Here is a 20056-nt window from a genome sequence, read left to right on the forward strand (position 1 = left end):
TACCTCTAATGTCATATTCTTTCTAGTCCATCGGAAATCATATAATTCATATTTAGCTAACCAAAATCAACACTGCCTTCCTTGCCTTGCCATCAATGTGAAACAACAGTCCTAAACCAGACACTCGACAAACCCCATCAATGTTCACAATGGCGATTCCTACTGCTATAAATGCTAAATATGTGCTCGATCATTTTGTTTTTCTCTGACGGCGGATTCAGGCTGTCTTAGTGATCCTCCATCATTCATAATACATCTCACAGTCTCTCGTTCGGACTCTCTTTCAATCTCTCTCATCAACAAACCGGACCAAACCAAAGGCAACGTGCTACAAAAACCATAGCCCGACTACGTACAGACATGGACAAGGCCGCAAAGCTGTTTCGACTTGGCCAGGGCGTATTTTCTACTAAAATATGCCCTAATAACGCTGCCATCCACTGCCCCAACTTTCCCCGCAATAATTTCGGGGTGCTAAATTTACCTTTGCATCGACACACATGGCTTTCTCCGTCTCACAACACTGTACGATTACAGGAAACGGCCAGCGTAGAGCAGGAACTAACTTCTTGCGAGCGCTAGGTCGAACGCGCAGCCCCCGATCTCATCTGCTGCCTGCTGATTGGTCCATCCTCAGAGGGGCTGTCAAAAGGCAAGCATTCCATTGGTGGAACAAGTTGTCTATCAATCCGGTGTGCGGAATTACAGGGCGGGAGACATTAATGGGTATCGGTCGTACGGGTAGTTTGGTTGAGGCTGCACTAAATGCGGCCTACTTGTTATCACCGGGTTTCGAGATGCTCGCTTGTTAGAATTTAAACGGCAATGGATTCATTTCTTTATTATGACGGTTTAAGGAAAAATAAAATATTATTATTTTTATAGCTTTACGCAATATTTTGCAAATGTATTCAAATGTCCCAATAAAGCTTGTGATGCTAAATGAAACATTGATACTCGTATTTTATAGGATAATACATCATTTATTTGTCATAGATGGATGCAAATGTATTCGTGAATTTATTTGACGGATTTGTTTTTGTTTTATAAGAGAGATCTATAAACTGCAAATACGTCAAAACATATTGCAAAAAAATACATATAAAACCTGTATATGACGTTAAAACGCTTTAAATAATGCTCACATTATTATAATTTTTTCCTATCAAAACTAAAATGTACATAATAACATTACATATATAAAGCATTCAATAAGTTTCCACTGTGCACCTGGTTGAACGAATTAATGATAAATAACTTACATCCACATAAATTATTTAGCATGATCAAAGCTTTGTGGATGATTCAGTGATATTATAATTATTCACTTTAGTGATTAAAACAAACATTTATATTAAAAATATATCTGTATTAACAGATACTGTAAAATATACAGGTGAAGTCAAAAGTACATACACTTTGTGCAAAAGGGTAGTTATTTTACCGAAATAAGAGGCATCATACAAAATGAATGTCATATTTTTGGTCCATTGTTTGTCCTGAACAGTTAAACTGCCTGTAGTTCTTCAGAAAAATCCTTCAGATCCGACAACTGCTTTGGTTTTTCAGCATATTTGTGTATTTGAATGCTTGCCAACAATGACTACGATTTTGAGAGAACAACGGAGGGACTCATATGCAACTATTACAGAAGGCTCAAACGCTCACTGATGCTTCAGAAGGAAATATGATGCATTAAGAGCCGGGGGGTAAAAACATTTGTACATTTTTCTTATTTTGCCTAAATATCATATTTTTTTCATTTAGTCCTGCCCTTGATCTTCAAATTCAAATGCATGGCGTTTCCTTTTAAAGCATCAATGAGCATTTGAACCTTCTGTCATAGTTGCATAGGAGTCCCTCGGTTGACCTCAGTGTGAAAAGATCATTCTCAAAATCATACAGTTATTGTTGGAACGGGTTCAAATACACAAAAATGCTGTAAAACCAAAGAATTTGTGGAACCTGAAGGATTTTTCCAAAGAACAGCAGGCAGTTTAACTGTTCAGGACAAACAAGGGACTCATGAACAACTATCACTAAACAAAAAAAAAAAAAAGCCGTGGATCATTCAGGTAACAATACAGTATTAAGAATCTAGCATATGTAAAATTTTGAACTTTTTGATAAATTTTCTCTTGTGAATTATATGTAAACATCTTTTATGTGAAATATCTTATTCAGGTCAGTACTAAATCAAAAATAACATGCATTTTGTTTGATCACTCTTATTTTGGTAAAATAATTAACATTTTGCAGATTCTGCAAGCTGTGTGTAAACTTTTGACTTTAACTGTATTATTAAAACATTTTTAAATATTATTCACTTTTCATTTTTATACTGTGCACTAGATACTGGGTTATATGCGTTAGGACAAATTAATGATAAATAAATTACATCCACATAAATTATTCAACATGATTATTTTATAAACATCACAACTAAAAGCAGGGTTTGATGTAATTTTACCCTACATTCTTAGAGTATCATGCTGTGGTCTTTTCATGCAAAAATAAATGCTCACAGACAGGTTACAAAAATAAAGTACTCTGTTAACATCAGTGATTCTTTCTTTTCTTCTTGTTTCCTTTTCTCTCTCTCCTGCTCTCTTTTATTCCCTGTTCCATGTGTGAATAAGTGTGTCTTTAAACCAATGCAGCGTAACTTATTGACTGTGACAGCCCACCCTGCATGGTCCATAGGAGTCCAGTGTACACTTGCACGTCTGACTGCCAAAAGCTCCATCTGCCTTTGCTCGACCGGTGCCACTGTAGCTCGTATCCGTTATCCATTATGCCTATGCTGCTATCTGTGATGATTCCTGGTCAACCGTGCCAGCTCTGATGCTGAGAGCTATATTTACAAACAGCTGTTGTTAGAGGTAAAACACCTCATTCAGAGAAGTAACACAGGTTGAGGACAAGTCGTATTTCATTACACATAGAAACAAGAAGGAATTTTGACTTTTTAGTCAAGGGGTTCCATTTAACAAGATTTATTTTTACAAAGCTTTATAATATACACACACAGCTTCATAAGCAGGCAAACATATTAGAAACAGAAACCTCACATCAAATCGATAAGCTATATTTGAATTAAAAGTGATTTCAGAAATTGAATTTTGCTTAAAAAACCTCTGAAATACGTCATTTAAATACTGTATGTTATTACTACAGTATCGTCATATTTTTCCCAATGCCATTTTTTTTAGTTTAACCATACACATTAGCATATGTGACCCTGGACCACAAAACCAGACTCAAGTCGCACGGGTATATTTGTAGCAATAGCCAAAAATAAATTGTAGTGGTCAAAAATATACATTTTTCTTTTAAGCCAAAAATCATTAGGATATTAAGTAATGATCATGTTTCATGAAAAGACATTGTAAATTTTCTACCGTAAATATATCAAAATGTAATTTTTGATTAGTAATATGGATTGCTAAGAACTTTATTTGGACATCTTTTCTCAGATTTTTCAGATTCCAGATTTTCAAATATCATCCTATCCTACCAAACTGTACATCAATGGAAATTTTATTTGTTCAGTATTCAGATGACATATATAAATCGAAAAAAGTATATATAATTTCAAAAAATTGACCCTTGTGACTGGTTTTGTGATCCAGGGTCACAGTTATCTGAAATACATTACAAAAAAAGACTAGGAAACTCATTTTAGTGACTTTTTAGTGATTTTCAAATCCCTTTTTTTATCTTGTTCTAAATCATATTTAATTATATTTTAAATAATACAATATAAATAATATTTAATTATAATATTTAAAGTTATATATTTATTTTAATTATAATATAACATTTTCTGCATTTTCTCTGCCCTGCCACCAGTTAAAAACGAGGAAGAGCAAATATGACCTTTTCTGTGGCTTCCATTTTCTCAAATTAAATCCCCAGAAAGCATGTCACCCTCTCTCCTCCTCATCTCCCAGCTGTTCACATGGTCATCTTTATAAAGGGAAGACCAGGAAGCCTGAAAAAGTAGAGTACTTCCAGCCTCCCATTAGGTTGCCCCTTTCCAGCTTGAGGTAAGCCTTGTCCCCTCTTTCCATGATCACAAGCCCAGCATTTGTGGCTGCTTCTCGTGTCACATCCTGGTCTCCAGCAAAGGCTGAGATCATCGGCCATCCATTCAACATCAAACTCACCTGTGAATAGGACAATACGTTTTCACAGCAATGCCATAGAAGAGCCATTTTTGGACTCCCAAAGAAGCATTTTAGAACCTTTTTCCACTATAAAGAACCTTTTGTGCATTCGAAAGGTTCCATGGATGTTACAATTCTTCATGGAACCATAGATTCCAAAAAAGAACCTTTAAGAGCGCAAAATATGTAGTACTTACCTGTATGGTTTGCCTGTTGTATGCCTTGACCACATGGAAGTTGAAGCTGTACACCCCTCTTCTCGGAGCGAGAAAGATACTGCTTTCTTGGTCAAAATGACCGCCAACGTTCACCAAGATCTGACAAAAAGTGACCGATTAAACAGAGCCAAACTACATACAAGTATTTTAATGTGGAAAGGTTGCTTACCTGGTCAAAATAGATGATCATGGTGCGATTGCTCATGTCTGTGGGCTCATGGTTGGTTTGCCTTGTGGCGGAGAAGGCCACACGGCCGGTACCTGAACGCACAGACATCCCCAGCGCATTACCTGCTGGTTCTGAAGAAGGTGTGGAGTCACAAACCACCAGACATTTACCCTCCAGAACTATGGGCTCCGTGTCATTTTGCCCTCTGACCACTAGAGGGCCGATTAGCAGAAGTGGAGCTAATATTAGCATCGGCAACCCAGAGCTGGGCAGCATTGCGTTACTTATTATAGCTTACGATATCTCGGATGAAATTAGGTTCAAAGGTTCTCTGGAATTTGATAAAGTAGGTTGTCTTTTGGAAATTGAGGAGAAATAAGTAAAGGATCCTTAAAAACGTCGATTATTGTAAAAAGTTATAGATTTTAAATCCTTGGTTCTGTCTTTCACCTTTACTCTATAACTTTGTCTCTCTCGCTATTTTGCCGTCACCCTCCTGTCTGTCACAGTTTCCTGACGAAGAGCTACTTCTGTGGTGTTAAATTGCCTGTAGGGGACCAAAGGCAAGGACACTTGGAGGTTTCTCATCAACTCCCCGAAAAAAATCCATCATCATAGCCAACCTGTGAGAAGACAGAGAGAGAGGGAGAGGATAAGAGGCGCTCTGCGAGCCAACAGGTATGCTTGTGTGGGGGAGGAGGAAGAGGAGCAGTGAAGGATGAAGATCATGAGGTAACACTTTGGATCCCTTTCAACTGAGGGGAGCAGCATCCAGGAGAGAGTGAGAACAAGAGAGAGAAAAAAGAACAACTCCACTGAGAGACCATCTGTCTTTAACACGCTCTCACTTCCCTCCTGACGTTCCACAACATGCAGGACCTCTCTCCCTCTCTCCTTTGCTTGCGCTTATTGGCTGAACCTCCTCTCTCTCCTCAGTGCCTTGGCACGCTAAAACGGCTACAATATGCAAAATCCTGAAACCCAAGAATGTACTCCTTGGAATTTGAAGGTAAAGTATGTCTATATCAGGACTTAATTGGCACAACTCACCACGTTAATTTACTATTCAAGTCATGTTTATAGTCTTTATGAAGCACTGACATTTACAAAGGTCAACTTTCTTTGCGTCTGGTCTTGAGTGAAACCTTAATGTTTGTGCACTTTTAAATAAGAACTAATTCTTCTCAGTGCTGCCCTTGAATGCTATCCACTCCTTTCACAAGCCAATAGATTTATTTTCTTCACAAAACTTCACTCTTACAAAATTGTAGCACATTGTTTCTAATCATTTTTAAAATAACTTTAGGTTATAAAAATATTTGACAGCACTAACCTACAACTCCAAATCACCTTCCACAACACAAAACCAAAATCTTAATCAGCATTTTTGCCTTGTTTCCATGTAAAACCATCTAAAATATCCTTTATATAGAATCAAAAATGTATTTTAATTTAATGTTATTGGCAAGTTGGTTGCTTTTATAAATCATAAATCTGAAAATAGATTAATTTACATGAAAGCGAAACAAAAAGTACCTTAAAATACCTTTTTTAAGAATTTGTTATTGTGTAAGAAACATTATTTTACTAAAGCTTCTTTTCTAAGGAGTGACATAACATGAAATGAAGTTCATAAGCTTTCGTAGTAAGAAAAAACAGCAAAATTACCTGATTTAGTGGGCTGTCCCTCAGTTTCCCAGGTGTAATGATGCGAAGTGTCAAAGCTTCTGTAGAGAAACACTGAATCTGACAGCTTACAGATCTTCCTACTCATCCTGTCTCTTAAGACCCTCCCCTTCCCACCCACTCCACCAGCTTCACCTCTCTCTCTCCCTCTCTCACTTTCTCTAATAATCCATGTAATCTTTCTTTGATGTAAACAGCATGGCAAACTGGCATTTATAGCTGTAAGTGATAGCCAACAGTCAGTAGAAAGCATATAGAAGAAAACAGGAAACACAACATGTGGCAAAACGTGACTGATCCACATGGTACGCGAACATCAATGGGCACAAAGGATAGTATAAGAAAATCTGGAAAAACAAAACAGATTTCAGATTTGACATATATACAAAGTACTTTTTTATTTCTTTGAACATCACAACAAATGAAACCAATAAATTAAATGAGAATGAATTGTGCTTGTATTTTGTAAAATTCCATCCATCCCTTCTCCAAACGTCTTTGGCCAAAGGCGGGAAAACCCTGGACGGATGGCCAGTCCATCACAGGGCTATTTTTAAAAGCAAAGTATTTCATGCCTGCACTGCGTTAGTACTAACTGAATCTAGTTGTTGATTATTAGAAAGGGCTGCCAGCAATGAGGTCTATAATACCAGGAGAAAGCTTAGAGAGATATTCTCATTCATCTCAATGGTAGCCATCTTTGCTCATTTAAGCACAGAACTTTTTTGAGCCGATTGCATGAACTGTACACTACAGTGCTGACTGGCTGATGGTGCACCACAATCCCAAACCCTTCAATAGTAGCTTTCTTTACTGCCAACACATAAAATATCTAATATTTAAATGCATTTTAAATTGCACTTTTATGCATTTAAGGGCATTAGAATATAAAATATTTGTACTATTCTAGATGGTAATATTAGAGATTTATATGTTGCTAATTTTGAATATCCATCAATGAAGAAAGATGCATTGGATCGCAGTTTACCTTAAATACAGTAAAAGAAATTAAGTGATAAAGGTTTGACACTGATTACACACACACACACACACACACACACAAAACATGACCATATACACTACCAGTCAAAAGTACTGTTTTGAACAGTAAGATTTTTAATGTTTTTCAAACAAGTCTCTTCTGCTCATCAAGCCTGCATTTATTTGATCCAAAGTACAGCAAAAACAATACAATTTAGATTTTTTTTTACTATTTAAAATAATTTAAAATATATATTTTTATTTAAATATGTTTCAAAATGTAATTTATTCCTGTGATTTCAAAGCTGAATTTGTAGCATCATTACTCCAGTCACATGATCCTTCAGAAATCATTCTGATAGTCTAATTTGCTGCTAAAAAAACAACATTTATTATTATTATATTAAAAACAGCGATTTTTAAAAGTAATTTAAAGCATCCTTGCCAAGTAAAAGTATTACTGTCTCTGAGGCTTTTGAATGGAATAGTGAATAATGTTACAAAAGCTTTTTATTTCAGATAAGTCTTTGGATCTTTCTATTCATCAAAGAATGTACTTAACTGTTTTAAATATTGATCAAAAGAAATGTCCCTTGAACAGCAGCATATTAGAATGATTTCTGAAGGATCGTGTAGCACTGTAGTAATGATATTTCAATATATATTAAAATAGAAAACAGTTATTTTAACAGTTTTAACAATTTAACAGTAATTTTTATTTTAGTACAAATATTTCACAATATTACTGTACTTTGGATCAAATTAATGCAGGCTAGGTGAGTTGAAGAGACTTACTGTTCGAAAACTTTTGACTGGTAGTGTACATAATTGAAACATTGTTGATTCTTGAAATAAATTCTACTGTTTCTACTGTATCATATATCACTCAAGAAACGTATAACTCTTTATGAAATGAACGTTTCAACAGCAGTGTCAGTTCCTGTCTTCACCCAAATCCAAGATGTAAATGCAGTCATATTTTCTTGAGGATGGTGACCCTGCTGTTCAGCTCTGGTTTGTAGAGGCCAAAGCCTAGGCAGACGGGCTGGGTGAATCTGGTACTGAAATTATGCAGGGGGAGCAGGGTGGATGACGAACCCACTTCTGAAAAGGCGATGGAGCCAGAATCAAAGTCCAGAGTGACTGCCAAATGGTTGCCAGACATTTTTGCGGAGAGGTGGGTTTTCTTTCGGTTATGCCAGGCAGCAAGTTTCCTGTCATGCTGCTGTGTCAGGCTCCAGGATATCTGAGTAAGTAAGATAACAGAAAATCATAATGCACAGGACATAGTGGATGAAAATATAAAATGGGCTAGGCCTCTGAAATGATATGCTCAAAATAATAAACAAATTCAGTTTTTTTTATAATTTGATGCTACGTTTTAATCATTAAATAATACTACTACTAGTTTAAAAATGATTATGGTTTTACTCTGCTTCCTAAATATATCGACACAAAAAAGACACCACATCAACTTAATAGAAAGTCAACTTTTTTCAGATTATGTTTTACACGTTTATATTCCGTTTTTTACAGTATGGGTTTTTATAGGCCTATATTTTATATATTGATCACAGAGTAATCATATTTGGCATCAAAAGTGTGTATTGGGGTCACAGTATACCTTGTTGCAGCCAAAGGCTGTTCCCTCCTTAGATTTTCTCCCAATGCTGTGGTAGGTCACTGCTATATCCCAAAATCCCTCCACCTCCAGCTCCCAGTAATGGGTCCCAGAAGAAAATATCTGACAGGAGACCACCTGAGACCAGTGGTCAAAGCGGTCAGAATGCTCAGGGACACATAAGCGTTTTTTGACCCTCATTACTGTCCGTAGATCTTCAGAGATATTTAGGAGAGGATGGGCTGAGTTTTTGTCCAATGTTAATGGGCTACTTACTAAAACAAAGAGAAACAGCCATTAGAAATCTAGCCACTAGATGGCGCTATTAAACAAGGTAAATGAAGCAACACTGCTCAAAAAATGTATACAGCAAAATGTCAGAAAATACTTAAATATTGATTAGGATCATGCTTAGGTTAGCTGAGAATCAATAGTAAGAATTATATTACTTACAAAAAAGTCCCTGGAATCATGGCCCATTATGGAATGTATGAATATTAACAGGCCTACTTACAGAGATCTCTCTTGAGTTCGATTAGGCAGCGCAAGATCTCAGCTATAAATTCTCTATATTTATTTTCCACATTCTCTAAGACACGTTTCTTGTCCATGCTGGGCTGAGGTGGTGCAAACAGAGGTGATGTGAGATCTGTCATCAACCTGCAAGGCAGAGCAACTAAGCCAGTAAAACGTACAGTATATTGCTCTATCTTGTTCATATGCATACAACTGCACTCACAAATCACAAGAATTTTCTATGACGCTCACTAAAATAATCACAGTTTATCTAAAGACTTACTGCGAATCATCTGTCTGGAATGCCTGTGGAAATTTATGATTACTATGAACAGTGGCATACGTTTTGTTATGTAATTTTAATCTAAGTGACTTCTGTAAAGATCCATGCTTTGTACAGTCAGAGAAATTATTCAATAATTAAACCTTGTGGATGCATTTAAATGTCTAATTAGGCCATTAAACAATAACATTTGTATATGTATTATTTTTGTTTTTGGTCATAAACTCTATTACAATGCCTAACTATCCATCAAATCTACACAAAATACGCTTTTGCTGTATTATTGTAGACATTTTTATGTAAAAACAAAACAACGACCTATATTTGATAATAGTTTGAAATGTCTATTTTAATAGTACATATTTATAGCACACATATGTATTCTTTAAATAGAACATATGTGACCCTGGACCACAAAACCAGTCTTAAGTACCATGGGTATATTTGTAGCAATAGCCAACAATACATTGTATGGGTCAAAATTATCGACTTTTTTAATGCCAAAAATCATTAGGACATTAAGTAAAGATCATGTTCCATGAAAATATTTTGTAAATATTCTACTGTAAATATATCAAAACTTAATTTCTGATTAGTAATATACATTGCTAAAAAGCTTCATCTGGACAACTTTAAAGGCAATTTTCTCAATATTTAAATTTTTTTGCACCTTAGATTACAGATTTTAAAATAGTTGTATCTTGGCCAAATATTGTCCTATCCCAACAAACCAAACCAATGGAAAGCTTATTAATTATGGAAAGCTTTCAGATGATGTATAAATCTCAATTTCAAAAAACTTACCCTTACGATGGTTTTGTGGTCCAGGGTCACAAATTTATAAACATATAAAACAACAACTACTAAAATATCATAGTTTTGTTATCAACATGTAGTAAATGAAATTTGAGATGAATTTAATCTGGAATACATTAAAGTAAGTCCTCATACCCAGATAAGCAGAAAGGGGTCGCTCTCGTCCAGCAGGGAACCGAGGAAGCGGTGGATGCTCTCAGTTTGGTTCAGATCTTCTCTCACCCTGCTGCAGTCTTCCTGCACTTTTTCCATGGCCTGCTGTCTCTCCTGCTCTGTGATGTTTATCACGGCTGACACCAGTCGGCCCACCTGAGCCTGCAGGGCTGAGCCCATCTGTAACACCTGGGAGACATCACTCACAGAGGTGTCCTCCTGTTACACACACAAACACAGAATATGAAATGCATGCATGTTGCATTTAGTTATGAAATGCTGTAGTCCTTGCATTTGAATATATGATATCAAAAAGAAGCTTAAACTTACTACGATGCTGCGACAAGCTTTTTGATGTTCTTGAAGCATCATTTCACCTTGCTTTACTTTCTTTTCTGCTTCCTCAAACAGGCTCTGTAATTTGACCTATAACACATAATACAGAAGAGCTTTTTAAATTTAGACCACATTTTAGACCAAATTTTCTTTGTTATCTTTTATCATGTTTTACACTGTTCAGTCTTTTTGAATTATAAGAATTAATGTATTCAGGCTAGGAATTCACACTGAATTTCCATCTTATATTTTTTTGAAGTAGTTATTTCCTGTGAATGTCTGAGACTTCTGCACATAACCGCAATAATAACAAAGTGCAGTAAATGTTAAAACTGCGCACCAAACAAATGTGTTCATGATTGTTTGTGAATGAATTAAAATAAGATTAATTGAATAAAAGAAAAGAATTGCAGACCGGAAACCTTGCACATTCAATTTAAAATGTGGCGTCTGCTCTTATTTGCATATTTTTTTGCGATTGGACAAAGTAGAAACGGTTTGTTCTGAATAGATTTTTAGATTATAATGTTAGAAATAAAACACTTAAATAATTCTGTATGAATGTCCTTGAAACATTGCTTTACTCTGGGTTATAAAGGATGTATTTAAGTGATCAAATTTCGGTGTTTGCAAACATTGATGACATTATTTGTGGGCGGAGCCTATTTGGTGGCAGAAAATGACCGTTTTCAAGTAGCAGTGTTTGTAAGCCATGGAATAAAAGAATAAAAAGAGGTAAAATTGAGTTTATATTTTAAAATTCTGCCTTTATTCTCGCAATTGCGAGAAAAGATTATTTCACACAATTCTGAAAAGTAAAAAGTCATCATTCTCTCTTTTCCCCTCAGCTCAGAATCATGAGTTTATATCCCACAATTCTGGGTATTGTTGAGTTAAACTAGGAGATATAAACTCACATTTGCGAGAAAAATAGACAGAATTGTGAGATTAAATAATAGGTTTAAATAGTATTTCATGCTGTAACTGTAGGGCTAATACAATATGTGAATACTATTGTTTAAATCAAATTTATGCTTTAAAAGTAGGGTAATCATAGCAGGTTTTATCCATAGTCTGTCCGTTTAAACATCTACATTTAGCTTTGAATGCCATCTTTGATGACAGTATTCTATAAAAATGATTTGCATTCCAATTCTGACATCCAAAGGCATCATAAAACACTTTTTCTCTTATTCCGTGGAGGAAAAGTTTTGAAACATAATTAGATCCCACAACAGGATCTCTCTCTTAAACAACAATATAATATATGCAATGACTTACTTTGTATTCCTCCTCCACTTTTCTCACCCCTTTGACCTGGTGTTGAGCATGCCGTCCTTCTAAAATGCAGTCTGGGCAAACATATTCCCCATCGTCCATGCAGTAATACCAGAATACTTCCCGATGAGCAGGGCACCTGCGGCGAGATATGTCCATCAATGGCTCCACCAACAGGTGAGTGTTATAAGCAGGACGCTGCAGATGTGGCTTCAGATGCTGCTCACACAGAGAGATCTCACATCTCAGGCAGGTCTTCACTGCAGCTTGGGCCTCATTATCCTTGTCTTCCGGACAGCAGTCACATACCACCACTCCCTGCTCCTCCAGGCACTGTGGGCATGCAAATCTTTGCTTGCCACCATCTGCACTCTGGCTCCAGGCCTCCTGTGCACAGGCCAGGCAAAAGCTGTGGCCGCAGGGAAAGGGCTGAGTTCGAACAAAGAGGTCACGACACATGGGGCATGTGTGCTCTTCCTCCATGGAGTCAATAGCAGCTGCAAAATTATTAAACATGAGAACAATTTCAATGTAATATTATAATATTTTATTTGACCAAATTGACCAGTAGCTTGGGATGATACTTCATATTTTATTTTATGTGAACATTTGTATAAAATATATGCTGTATAAAGTGCAAAAATGAGACACCTAATGTGCAAACTGTGCACTTAACGAAAGTAAATGATTGCTCATAAGAAGTCAAATGCCACACGGATTAATACAGTCCTATTTGGCACAAACTAAGCCTTACTATTTAGTTAATCTGTCTCCTAATCAACTATTTTTAGAAAGCTTTTCCATTTGACTACTGGATAAATGAGGTAACCTCCCACGAGTCTCTATTTAAGACATTAAGTTATAAAAGATTACCATGATGAGACAACTATACATCAGTCTTTTGTAGGCCATTCCTTTCAAAAAGTGTAAACACTGGCTCTGTGGCACTATTAGAATTAGAATTAGCAGTTTGCTGGAGTATCTGCAAGATGAGCATTTTGGAAACTGTTTGAAATCCGTCAATAATGCAATTCTGTTTAATAACACTAATCGCAAAGAAATTATATTTTATTTATGACAAATTTGCCTTTACTGGCCCTAAAAGTTTCCCTGTAAACAATAACAGACCCAGGCAACTTGGAAATAGTCAAGAGATCAACCTCTCAGTGTCTTCCTGATCTGAATGAATGTAGATGTCTGCAAAAACATGGTTGGCATTATTATAAGTAACCTATATAAAATTGAAAAGTCTTACCTTTTTTCTCCTGCAGCCTTGTGTGAAAGATAGAATAGGATGATTTCATAAAGAAACACCCAAGTGTGCATGTGTGTGTGTTCGTGTGTGGGACAGATGGCTTATCCTGCAATGTCTTGTTAACCTGTCAACACAGAGAACTACTAAGCCATCACATGACCTGTTCTTTATAGAAGCACTTACGAGGTGAGGGAAAGAAATAAAAGCAAATAAATTACAACTAGTTAATGTTTAAATAACACTGATTGCTATTTAGAATAAATCAAGATATAATAAAGTATTCTGATATACAGTCAAGCCCGAAATTATTCATACCCCTGGCAAATTCTGACTTAAAGTTACTTTTATTCAACCAGCAAGTTTTTATTATTAGAAATGACACAGATGTCTAAATTATTACTCGTCATTTATTTACATTTGAACAAAAAGTGGCATGTCCAAAATTATTCATACCCTTCTCAATAATCAATAAAAAAGTCTTTATTGGCTATTACAGCAATCAAACGCTTCCTGTAATTGCTGACCAGCTTTTTGCATGTCTCCACTGGTAGTTTTGCCCATTCATCTTTAGCAATGAACTCTTTCAGGTTGGAGGGTCTCCTTGCCATCACCCTGATCTTTAGCTCCCTCCATAGACTCATAATTGGATTTAAGTCAGGACTCTAGCTGGGCCACTGCAAAACGTTAATGTTTTTGTCTGCTAACCATTTCTTCACCACTTTTGCTGTGTGTTTTGGGTCGTTGTCGTGCTAAAATGTCCACTGGTGCCCAAGGCCAAGTTTCTCTCCAGGCTGCCTGATGTTGTTGTTGAGAAAATTAGGTTCCCACCACCATTTTTGACAGTGGGGATGGTGTTCTTAGGGTTGAAGGCTTCTCCTTTTTTAGGCCAAATGAAGGCTACATCATTGTGGCCAAACAATTAGATTTTTGTTTCATCTGACCATAAAACAGACGACCAGAAGTCTTCTTCTTTGTCCAGATGAGCATTTGCAAAGGCCAAGCAGGCTTTTGTGTGCCTTATCTGGAGAAGTGGTGTCCTCCTTGGTCTGTGTCCATCCGTTGGACTGTCTGCCTTGAGATGTTGCCACCAGCAGAGTCAAGATTAATCAGGATGGCCTTGGTGGTGATCCTTGGATTCTTTTTTTTTACTTCTCTCACTATCCTCCTGGCCAGCACAGGTGTCAGTTTTGGCTTCCGAGTACGTCCTCTGAGATTTTTCACAGTGCGGAATGTTTAGTATTTTTTAATAATACTTTGCATTGTAGTCACTGGAACTTCAAAACATTTAGATATGGTCTTATAGCCCTTTCCTGACTTGTGAGCAGCCACAATGCGCAGCCGCAGGTCCTCAGCGAGCTCCTTTGTCTTAGCCATGACTGTCCACAAACCAACAACAGAGAGCTTCTGTTTTTCACCTGTTGAGTTGATTAAAACAGCTGTTCCCAATGAATCAGGATGAATGAATTAGGATGCTTTAGAACAGCTTGGACCATTGGAATGGTATAGAACTTTGGATTTTCCCACAGACTGTGACAGTTTGCAAAGGGTATGAATAATTTTGGACATGCCACTTTTTGTTCAAATGTAAATAAAAGTTGAAAAATATTTTTTCCACAATGATGCCTCTTGTACATCGTCTTATTATCTTTTGGGAAAAGCCTGTGTCATTTCTGGTCAAAAAAAACCTGCTGGTTGAATAAAAGTAACTTTAAGTCAGAATTTTCCAGGGGTATGAATAATTTTGGGCTTGAATGTAAATTAGCTGTTATGGTTACAAAACAAAAGAAACTCAAGAAAACTGACATCCATGGTCTTTTTCATTTTGTTTAATGTTTGTTTAATACACACAGTTCAATTAGAAAAAAATGCTTGTGACTCAAACTTGTATAAAGGGGTGGCACTATGTGTACTTTTCATTAGGAAGCTGATAAACCAGTTCATCAAGTGCAGAGGCACATTCAGTACATGCGCAAAACAAACAGAAAATGCGTGAAGATTTGTTATTTTTTTGTATAAAACAGAGAAACCAGAGACAGACAGAGAACTAAGAAACAGGATATTGGGAGTGGGAAAAAAGAAGAGACAGAAAGAAGATATTGAAGCAAACTTTAAGAAGTTCAAACTGACAGTCTGTGACACATAATGGAGGCAGGAGAGGACTCTGATCGTCATGACAGTGAGTTTTTCTTATGTTGGACATACATGTTTAAAAGTTTGACAAAACCTGTGTAATATACTTTTAGACTGCTGATGATCTATCACAGAATCTCTAAGTATACAGTGTTGTTGAAAGATGTATAAAAAATGTATAAATATTACTAGAAATACAAACCAATATAGTAAGGCCAAAATGTACAAAAGCTAATGATACAAAGCTAAGCTGGGACACTTTGTAACTTTGTTAAAACTATGTTGGAATTTAATTTGATTAGCCAAAAGAAAACGCAAACACAACAATGCATTGCAAACAACTGAAAATGCATTTACTTTAATATCACAAACCACATACATAAACTAAATGCACATGCAATTTATGCATTTGACTGTACACCTAAAATATGATAATGCATTTGTTAAGGTTTGCAAATGACAAATGATAATTACAGGTTTCTTATTTTTCTTTTGCAGATTGTCCAACTCTTTCTGAGATAAAAGCCATTATAATAGGCAGTAAAGCAGAGTACAAGCGCAGTGCAACTAATACCATTCTTGGTGAAGAAGACTGTAAAATGGGTGAAGAGATAGTCAAGAGTGAGACGAAACAGGGTACAGTTCAAAACAGGTCTGTTAGTTTGGTAATGACACCAGGATGGTGGAAGAGCTTCACACTGGCAGAAAGTGCAAAGTATTTAAAGATGGAAATTGTGCACAGCTTAAAACTGTGTCCTGCTCCACATGCCTTCCTTCTAGTCATCAATCTACACAAATCATTCACAAACATGCATTTAAACAGTGTGGTGGAACACATGGAGATTCTTGGTGAGCAGATCTGGAACCACACCATCGTTCTACTCATGTATGACAACAAAGAGCAAAGAGATGCAGATAGCAAGCAGCTAATTGAGAGAGCAGGGACAGAGCTTGATATTCTAATACAAAAGTGTGGAAACAGAGTTCATGTTTTTAATTATACTGACAGCAAGGGAATAAATGTACAAAAACTGTTTCATGAGATAGAGAATGTACTAGCAAAGAATGAAGGACAATGCTTTAAAATTGACAGCAAACTGTTTGAAGATATGGAGGAAAACAGAAGAACTGTTCAGAAACGAGCAGAGGAGAGAGAGGTTCAAGTAAAAACAAAGATGACAACCTTGAAAGAACATCTAACAGGTATAGTGCATCTTCTAAAACAAGGAACTTGTTATAATTAATAGAAATGAACTGAATATTAAGCACTCTTCTTAAACTTTCATGTTCTTTCTTGCAGAGAATTCTTTCCCAGAGTTAAGGATTGTCTTGATGGGTGGCAATGTTGTTGGAAAGACCTCAGTGGTCAACACCATCTTGAAAAAGGAACAAATGAGGAGTGTGACAAAAAAGTCTGTGATAAGCAATGGAGAGGTTGACCAGAGAAAAGTCATTTTAATTGACACACCTGGATGGTGGCCGTACGCATCTGTAATGGAGACTTCAGAGTCAGTCAAGCAGGAGATCAAGTCAAGTGTTACTATGTGTCCACCAGGACCTCATGCAGTTTTGCTGGTTCTGCAGCCTGGAATTGCCTTCACTGAGGCACAAAAAAGGTCTGTCAAAGAGCACATGGAGCTCCTGGGTCGAAATGTCTGGAAGTACTGTATAGTGTTGTTCACCAGAGGTGACTGGATGGTCACTAACACTATTGAGGAGCACATTGAGAGTGAAGGAGAAGCTCTGCAGTGGCTGATCAATAAATGTGGAAACCGGTATCATGTACTGAACTACATGGAACAGAATAATAGGAAACAGGTCAGAGAGTTGATGGAGAAAGTGGATGTGATGGCCAGAGGAAACACAGAGCTTCTGACACCTGTGGATACAGCAATGGAGGAGACTGACAGTGGTTGGGAATCTAAGTCAGACCAATTAGAGAGAGGAAGCTTTAATCTGGATCCCCCTGAAAGTAAGTAGCCTGACAAACTCTCTTTAAAACAATGATTTGATTGTCAGTCAGTAAAACATGTTAATACCAAGTTTTAATAATTGTTGAATTTCTTCCTCCAGTGCATAAAGACTACGTAACAAAATGGCTTGAAAACACAGAAATTGTGTCTAACTACAGGGCCTTATCAGAATCACCAGAAGACCTTTCAGAAGATGTCACACTAAATCAAGATCACTGATGGTTTTCATAGGTATATACAGAAAATTAAAAGTAAAGAAAATAATTACATTCTATCCAGTAAATTGTCATACAGACATTTACAACTAAATAATGTAATTGCTTAACTAAGTTTTGTTTTAAATTGTAAATGTGGCATTTAGTTTTGTAATCAGCTCAACATCATGACAGTTCTATTCATATGGTTTGTATAACCTACAAAGTCACACAAATTAATATTGTGATAATATATACCTTGTGTGTATGTGAATGTGTATTTGCTCCAGTGGAGTGCTGGAGATTTATATTTATTCTTTCATTATTCTTATTCAAACAAAGCCAGAAAACAAAAATGTTATTTGAGTGTATCCTGCAAAACGTATTTACTTGCATAACACCTGTCATCACTGTTGTTTTTTATTCATCATAGTTTACATTGTAAAGTAGGTTTTGTGTTATGTATTTGCGAATTAAAAACATTATTTGCTAACTGTTCTAATATTATTTCTTGTGTGTTCTCATCCCATTCAAATTTTCAAATATTCATTCAAACATACCTTGAGTGTGTTTTTCCATGTATATATTTTAGGTAAAACCGAATCCTCAGATATATAACCAGACTGGACATTTTCTGCAAATCTCATCACTGTTTTGAAGAAAATATTCATGAGACTGATGAGACAGATGTATTACATGCACAAGAACAAACAGGAACTGACTCTCAAGGGAGATCATATCAAGTATTACATTGTGCCCACCAGGACCTCATGCAATTTTGCTGGTTCTGCAGTCTGGCGTCACAAAGGCACAAAGGAGGTCTGTCAAGGAGCACATTGAGCTCTTGGGTCGAAATGTCTGGAAATACTGCATAGTGGTGTTCACCAGGGGTGACTGGATGGGGACTCCCACTATTGTTTTGAACTACTGTACAGCTGTGTGTTGCGATCAGGGCCGTTCAAAGCATTGTTGCGATGTGACCATTGTCAAACTCCAAAATTAGATTATTTTTATTGTTTTTAAAATGTCATTACTTCATTTTAAAAAGTTAACACATGTATTTTACTGACAAAATATTTTAGTTTGTTGTGTATATTTTTTTTCATTCGAGCAGATAACATTTTAAGCTGTCATATGGTCGTATTACAACGTGCCCCTCAGATGTTACAATGTACCCCACCTACGGGGCATGTTGTCACGTTTCACATCCTTTCTTTTGAGGTAAATAACGAAAAACGTATACACTGTAAATATGAAACAAAGCGATATATTTGGACAAGTGTGTAAATAACGTGGATAAAAATTGTACTCTGAACCCCAAGTGGATTTACATAAACCGCGAAATTCAAAAAGTGTTAGGTTGTGCCCCGCTCTCCCCTACTGTCAGTCAATAAAACATGTTTCTACAAAGTTTTATTAATCATTTCATTTCTCCCTAGTGTGTAAAAAATGGAGTCACAAAACAACTTTGTTACAAAATGGCTTGAAAACACAGAAATTGTGGAAAAATACCTGTCTGCAGACATGCCAGAAAATGTCACACAAAATCAAGATCACTAAATGGTTTTATACAGAAAAAGAAGGAAGAAAACAATACAGCATTACATGCATTATCTTTCATACTCATATGTACAACTAATTAATGAAAGAAGGATGGTAACTTGCTGACTTCAACATGTAAGTTTTGTTTTAAACTAACATAGGCTTGACTTTTGTAATCACCTTTACTATTTATACTGTTTGTAATGTTACCAATCACCCCCCCCCCCCCCCCAGAGCAATCTAAGGTTATGTGTCTAGAGCAAGACTAATTCCTAGTTAGTGATCTCTGCAAACAGTTTTTAGTTCATCAATCAAAAATCTGTTGCCAAGAATTTATATTGTGACTGATAATACACCTATGTGAGTGTATGTAAGATAGCATGTATTTTTTAAGAGATTTGTATGAGATTTATAGTGTTTGTTGTTTTTTATTAAATAAATCCTAAAAACAAAAATGCTGTGCGAAACCCTGAGCGAAAGGTCATTAAAAGATACTAAACTAGAAAACAAGTGCTCTGCAAATACCACCCTTGGTCGGAAAGACTGGAAAGTAGGCAATGAGCTACAGTAGTCGAGAGTGAGATGAAAGAGAGAACAGTTCAGAACAGGACTTTTATTTTGGTAATGACTCTAGGATGGCGAAACATCACTCAGGCAGAGTACAAAGTTTATAAAGACTGAGATTACTCACAGATAATATTTTTTTGTATAGTGCTTTAGAAAAAACATTGTTGTA

General features: G+C 36.3%; 3 protein-coding genes across 3 annotated transcripts; 1 reads left to right on the top strand and 2 right to left on the bottom strand.

The window, feature by feature from the left end:
* Positions 1-2980: 2980 nt before the first annotated feature.
* cbln12 (cerebellin 12) lies at positions 2981-6351 on the bottom strand. Its single transcript, XM_073848163.1, has 4 exons — positions 6225-6351; positions 4557-5179; positions 4367-4486; positions 2981-4169 (listed from the first exon to the last, which is right to left on the bottom strand). Exons 2-4 carry the CDS (start codon positions 4830-4832, stop codon positions 3972-3974), a joined length of 594 nt encoding a protein of 197 aa, XP_073704264.1. The 5' UTR covers positions 4833-5179; positions 6225-6351; the 3' UTR covers positions 2981-3971.
* Positions 6352-6614: 263 nt separating this feature from the next.
* On the bottom strand, positions 6615-13600 carry trim110 (tripartite motif containing 110). Its single transcript, XM_073848158.1, has 8 exons — positions 13482-13600; positions 12230-12723; positions 10943-11038; positions 10595-10831; positions 9644-9666; positions 9359-9504; positions 8848-9119; positions 6615-8469 (listed from the first exon to the last, which is right to left on the bottom strand). Exons 1-8 carry the CDS (start codon positions 13528-13530, stop codon positions 8197-8199), a joined length of 1590 nt encoding a protein of 529 aa, XP_073704259.1. The 5' UTR covers positions 13531-13600; the 3' UTR covers positions 6615-8196.
* A 1871-nt stretch (positions 13601-15471) lies between these two features.
* LOC141343591 (GTPase IMAP family member 8-like) lies at positions 15472-18271 on the top strand. The gene is made up of 4 exons (XM_073848160.1): positions 15472-15657; positions 16110-16814; positions 16912-17583; positions 17685-18271. Exons 1-4 carry the CDS (start codon positions 15624-15626, stop codon positions 17801-17803), a joined length of 1530 nt encoding a protein of 509 aa, XP_073704261.1. The 5' UTR covers positions 15472-15623; the 3' UTR covers positions 17804-18271.
* The last annotated feature ends 1785 nt before the right edge of the window (positions 18272-20056 follow it).

Source organism: Garra rufa, chromosome 10 (assembly GCF_049309525.1).
Source record: "Garra rufa chromosome 10, GarRuf1.0, whole genome shotgun sequence".
Classification (NCBI taxonomy): Eukaryota; Metazoa; Chordata; class Actinopteri; order Cypriniformes; family Cyprinidae; genus Garra; species Garra rufa.

Bases quoted from the DNA above. Each gene is read 5' to 3' on its own strand.
- cbln12 (XM_073848163.1), bottom strand. From the start codon at position 4,832: ATGCTGCCCAGCTCTGGGTTGCCGATGCTAATATTAGCTCCACTTCTG. The intron at 4,487-4,556 runs GTAAGCAACCTT...ACTTTTTGTCAG, and splicing joins TGATCATCTATTTTGACCAG to ATCTTGGTGAACGTTGGCGG. The intron at 4,170-4,366 runs GTAAGTACTACA...TCCTATTCACAG, and splicing joins ACAACAGGCAAACCATACAG to GTGAGTTTGATGTTGAATGG.
- trim110 (XM_073848158.1), bottom strand. From the start codon at position 13,530: ATGAAATCATCCTATTCTATCTTTCACACAAGGCTGCAGGAGAAAAAA. The intron at 12,724-13,481 runs GTAAGACTTTTC...ATAATTTTGCAG, and splicing joins AAGGCTGCAGGAGAAAAAAG to CTGCTATTGACTCCATGGAG. The intron at 8,470-8,847 runs GTATACTGTGAC...TTACTTACTCAG, and splicing joins CAGCCTTTGGCTGCAACAAG to ATATCCTGGAGCCTGACACA.
- LOC141343591 (XM_073848160.1), top strand. From the start codon at position 15,624: ATGGAGGCAGGAGAGGACTCTGATCGTCATGACA. The intron at 16,815-16,911 runs GTATAGTGCATC...TCTTTCTTGCAG, and splicing joins CTTGAAAGAACATCTAACAG to AGAATTCTTTCCCAGAGTTA. The intron at 17,584-17,684 runs GTAAGTAGCCTG...TTCTTCCTCCAG, and splicing joins TAATCTGGATCCCCCTGAAA to TGCATAAAGACTACGTAACA.